We start from the raw sequence: 5488 nt of genomic DNA, 5'->3' as shown, positions 1-5488 counted from the left end.
ATCTTCTGTTAGTTATTAACTTTATTTATTTTATTTTACAATTTCGTATATTTGCTCAAATTATGTGACTTGTTTTTTAAGATAAAGATGATTCTATTGACAAATATTATTTTGAACAATTTTATTGAAGTTAAAAATTAAAAAAAATAGTAAAAAAATTATAATATAATTTGACTATTTTTTATTTGTATTTAATTTTTTAATTATTATTTTTTGATTAATTTTAATGAATTTTAATTTTGAAAAAAAAAAGTCAAGCGGACTAACCCGCCGATCTGCCAATCCGCCATAAAGCGAGACCGGCTAGCATTTTAAACCCATCTTAGTTGGCGGGGCGGGGCGGGGCAGGGTGGCCTGCTTTGCCACCCCCATGAAGGGAGATGACAAAATTTATTAGAACAGCAAAAGAAAGTTTTCATGAATCTAAAAGGATAAGACCAAGAGACAAAGAGTCCTGGTGGTAGAATGCAAATGTACAAGAAAAGAGAAAAGAAAATAAGGAGTGCTAAGAGGCCAGCAATTTTGTGTTTTGTAACCATCAATTGGCCATCAATAATGATTTTAATGGTGTAAGATTACATCTAATGGAATGCTTTAAAGAGTGGTTAACTCACTTTTCTTTTGATGGTTAAATGCTGGCTACAAAACACAAAAGTTGCTGGTCCCCTAGACTTTCTCAAAGAAAAAATGGAATGCTTTAAAGAGTGATCTTTGTGCCACAATGCAAATAATTGAGAAATCTATAAGACGGCTAAAAAAGAGACAAAAGTGATTGTAAATAAAGTAAAAACAAAAACATATGAAGGTCTCTAATAGTCTTTAGGAACGAAAGAAGGAGAAAAATGTATTTATAGAATCGCCAAGAGCCGTGAAAAAAAGACGAGAGACTTAGATCAGGTTCAGTGTATAAAGGATAAAGATGAGAAGATTTCGGCTTAAGATGAGAAGATCAACGAAAGGCGAAAAAGCTACTTCTACGAGTTATTTAATGAAAGACAAAAGATTCTTCCGAACCTTGATCGATTATCCACGAGTGAAGAACATTAAGACATAATAATATTTCGATTGAAGATTGGAAAGGCCTTAGAGAGATACCGGTTAACCAAACTTTTTATGAGATTTTAAGGTAAAAAAGGATGTCAGATGAGTGGAGAAATAACACATTGATACTTATCTACAAGAATAAAGGAGATATACAGAATTGCGAAAACCATGAAGAAATCAAGCTCATGAGCCATACAAAATTAGAGACATGTATAATGGGGTTACTAACTAGTGTGAAGACTCAAGGTAGTGTGACAGAAAAATTTTCTATTTGTATAGGATTATGCTAGAAATCATCCTTAAATCCATACATTTTTCCATTAGTCTTAGAAATACTCAGAGTATATACAAGAACCTGTGTCATGATACATGCTTTTTGCCGATGATATCATCCTTATGAGAGAGTCAAGGAAAGACCTAAATAAGAAGTTGGATTTATAGAGATGAACTCTAGAAGTGTATGGTTAGTGCATAAACCGTAGCAAGACGGAATAGATAGAATGTAAGTTTAGCTGCCGAAAGAAAAACCATAATACATAGGTGAAGATTGGAGAAAACATCCTACAAAAAGTTTAAAAGTTTAAAATATCTTGGATACATCATATAAAATAAGAGAGATCGAGCAAGATATAAATCATAAGATACAAACAGGTTGGTCAAAATAGCAGAGTACGTCTGGTTCTATGTGACAAAAAAATGCATTTAAAACTTAGAGATAAATTCTATCGTATTACTATCAGACCGACTATACTTTATGGTAACGGCCAAAGAGAAATATGAACATAAGTTAAGTGTGGCAGAGATGATGTTAAGATGGATGAATGGTTATACGCGATTGGATAGAATAAAAAATGAAGATATAAGAGAGAGAGTCGGAGTAGCACCTATTGTAAAAAAAAGGTAAAATCACGTCTCAGGTGGTTTGGACATGTGAGAAGGAGACTAACAGAGCACCTAGGAGAGTGGATGAGATAAAAGATGAATAAGGAGTGAAAGACTGAGGAAAACCTAGAAAGACTATCTGAGGTAGTCAAACGAGATAGAGCTCAATGGAGTCGGTTGATTCATGTAGCCAACCCTACCTAGTGAGACAAGGTTTTGTTGTTGTTGTTGTTGTAAGCTCCCTACCGAACCCATGATGTTTTGGCAAGATGTTCTTAACATGATTAACCGGAATTTGCCCCTAGAAGCACTAGCATCTCACATCTTTATCTACAAAAATATGAATGAAGTGTGTAGAGATTGCTCAAGAGCTCCTCTCTTTCTAATGTGTCCTATTGTGTGTAGTGTAGTCTCTCATTCTCTCTAGAAGAAGTTTTTGGAATGCTTGGAACTGTCCGTTGACAATGGACTTGCATCAACACCTCACTAACTTGAAAATAGGGGTGGCAACGGGGCGGGTAGAGGCGGGTTTTCGCTCTACCCGACCCCGCCCTGCCCGAGCGGGTAGGGGTGGAGTGGGTACCCGCGGGTTCGTGTAGTGTTGCCACCCCTACTTGAAAAGCTTTGGATGCTTTTAAGAAGAAACAATCTTATGTTAGCCCTCAACTTATACGTTTTGGTGTATCTATTGGCAAAGGCATGCTAAAAAAGAAAAACACTATTCATACATCAAATACTCTTACATCCGTATAAAAATTCAGCTGCTACTAAATAATTGTATATTTTAATTATTTTTAATTAACAAAACAAAGAGAATGCCTGTTTGGTTAAGAAAATACTAGTGTCAAAATGGTGTTTATTATAAAGGGTGTAGACGTAGCAGAATTGCTAAAAAATTTTAATGATTCCTTTTCAATCTAACTTTATTTGGAGTATAATTAGTATTTTGGCACCCCTTAATTCAAGCAATAAGTTGAAGAGAAGTAGCATTTGAAGCCTATGCACAATATAAACCAAACCCTCTACGTAATAAAAGAAAAATGTGGAATACCACTCACCATGGGTACTACTATTCTGTCAAGCTTTTCTTGCACCAAAAATGTATATGACAGAAGTCCAATGCTTTGCGTCAATACCCTGATGCAGGTTAAAAACAGTAAGAAAAATTAAGCATAGTTTTCACTTTTCTTTTCCACTGTAGCTTCAATTTTTGTCCCAAAATCACCTTGCCTTGCTCTAGTGAAAGATCAGAAGGTATAATGTTTAAAAGCCTAACTAACTTCAGCATGGACAGATGCTTTAAGTTTTTGTCACATACCCATTACTCATATGCCGACTGAAGACCATGACATCAGCCCCAAGCCTCATAGTACTGGTCTTAAAGCCATTACCATCTGCAACAATAAATCAAAAACTCAAAAAGAATAAAGCACAAATACGAAAATAGCTGAAGAAAGAATGCCAAGACCCATACACTGCCCAATAGCCAGCTTTGACTTCTTATCTGAAAATCCAAAACTCATGCAATGCCTCATTGCTTCTGGATCCATTCCACCACCATCATCTGATTACCCAATGTCAGTACAAAATCAATAAAAAATGTCAAATGTAAAATTTTTGAATTTTGAATATCTTACCAAATCATGATGCTCAGGGTAAACATGTTCCTAACAAGACTCAGGCTAGGATTTTCAATAACTAAATTTCTAAAATTGATATGTTCCAGAACCATTGTACCTTGAATCAGCAATGCTGGACTTCCATCCTTTGGATTTGAAGTTTTATCTACAAGGACAAAGGTAGCCCCATTTTGGATCTATCCTAAGCACAAACGGCAAGAATGCAATACAAATTGGAGCATAAAACAAATGTAAAATGTGAGATGTAACACGTCAAATGATGATTTTAAACAAGAAATGGAAAAATCACAGCAATAAAGATTATGGTTTTACACCAATCTATGGAATGATAATTAAGTAAAGAACATTGGAATAAACATGAAACCTTAAAAAAGGTATAGTAACAGTAAAAACCAGAAAGGAAGGATATGTACAGAAAGGAAATCATTTCTGGAAAACATCACAGTTAATAAAGAATACACCATCAGAAATCAATGCCAAAATAAGTATGCAGGTAGATGACAAATAAAACTAACACAGCATATACAATACTTAAAAATTCATGTAGTTCACAACTGAAACATCAGGGATAATCACCTCATCAACTGCATTATCGAGAAGCTCTGCTATGGCTGCAACCAAAATCAAAGAAAAAGACCAACACATTAAAAGAAAAACAAAAACGACAATGAGACAAAGGTGGACAATTAAAGTAATCAAAGAGGATGAACAAGTTCATATAAGTCATAAGAACATACCACCAAATGCCCACTTATGTGAAGTTGCATTTGAGTGAAGGAACATAGGGTGTACATGTAGATAGTTTTTGGCATCTGAAATCAAAGAAAAATATTAGTACGATGAGAAATGAAGAATGAGTAAGATTCTCTGAACTTACACCACGTCAGCATATGTCGAGCTCAAAAATTGGTCACAACTAAATATAAGCACTAACGTCCATGGAAGAAACTATAAGCTGCATTAATTTGGAAATTACTTTGGACTGTGACTTTTTTACAAGCAGGCCCATCATCGTAAGTCCCAGCTTTCCAAAACTGCCTAGTAAGGGGTGCTGCACAAATGGGTGACGCATAAGAAATGTCTGAATCATCACCTGGTGGCAACCCCTGATTAGCTACCAGGCCGTTCCTTGGACTACTAGAGAAAATATTATTTTCAGAATCTTGTCGAACAGAATGAATGCGAGATCCATTTCGATTGGCCAGTTGACCTTTATTAGTCGATTTTTCTTGCTTTACATCCAAAACAAGATCTGGCTCCTGCTTCACCGCTATAGGAATAACCTTTTCAATCTCATCATCGCTAGATAAATCAATAATTTCTATGCCTCCCATATTTGTCCCTGTAACCAAAGCAAAGCATACAAAGTTGAGTTAGCATTATGAAACAGAATACAATATAGAGTAACAAACAAGAATGTGAGTCAAACAACTATCAACCTGTATAAATGACACATTTGACTTTAGGCACACATGCATCTTACAAAAAAAGAAAAAAATCAGGGGTGGTTCATTCACTAGTTACCATTCCCGCATTTATCATATCTTAATATAAGAAACAACTGTTAATAGGTATGTGCAACTTAACTCTTTATGATTCAAATGTGTAGATTAATCCTCAACTTTGTTAAATGTTCAATTCGGTAAAAAAAAATGAGTGCAAATTTGAACTTTGGGCCATGTGCTATTGACCCTCTCAACTTTCTCAATGTGCAATCCAATACTTCACTTCCCGCATTTATTAATATAAGAAACAACTGTTAATAGGTATGTGCAACTTAACTCTTTATGATTCAAATGTGTAGATTAATCCTCAACTTTCAACTTTGTTCAATTCGGTAAAAAAAAATGAGTGCAAATTTGAACTTTGGGCCATGTGCTATTGACCCTCTCAACTTTCTCAATGTGCAATCCAATACTTCA

General features: G+C 34.9%; 1 protein-coding gene across 5 annotated transcripts in view; it reads right to left on the bottom strand.

Annotated features, from left to right (window-relative positions):
• Nucleotides 1-5488, bottom strand: part of LOC107630146 (protein MICRORCHIDIA 6) — a 29591-nt gene that overhangs the window by 6199 nt on the left and 17904 nt on the right. For all 5 annotated transcript variants that reach the window (XM_016333205.2, XM_021118503.1, XM_016333206.2 and 2 more), the window contains 7 exons: nucleotides 4543-4908; nucleotides 4304-4378; nucleotides 4143-4177; nucleotides 3664-3742; nucleotides 3401-3490; nucleotides 3245-3320; nucleotides 2985-3063 (listed from right to left, as the gene is read on the bottom strand). In XM_016333205.2, coding sequence (XP_016188691.1) covers nucleotides 2985-3063; nucleotides 3245-3320; nucleotides 3401-3490; nucleotides 3664-3742; nucleotides 4143-4177; nucleotides 4304-4378; nucleotides 4543-4900 — 792 coding nt within the window. In that variant the 5' untranslated portion in view covers nucleotides 4901-4908. The remainder of the gene's footprint in view (nucleotides 1-2984; nucleotides 3064-3244; nucleotides 3321-3400; nucleotides 3491-3663; nucleotides 3743-4142; nucleotides 4178-4303; nucleotides 4379-4542; nucleotides 4909-5488) is intronic.

The sequence above is a fragment of the Arachis ipaensis genome, chromosome B03 (assembly GCF_000816755.2).
Source record: "Arachis ipaensis cultivar K30076 chromosome B03, Araip1.1, whole genome shotgun sequence".
Lineage (NCBI taxonomy): Eukaryota > Viridiplantae > Streptophyta > Magnoliopsida > Fabales > Fabaceae > Arachis > Arachis ipaensis.
This window is presented reverse-complemented; position numbering and strand designations above follow the sequence as displayed.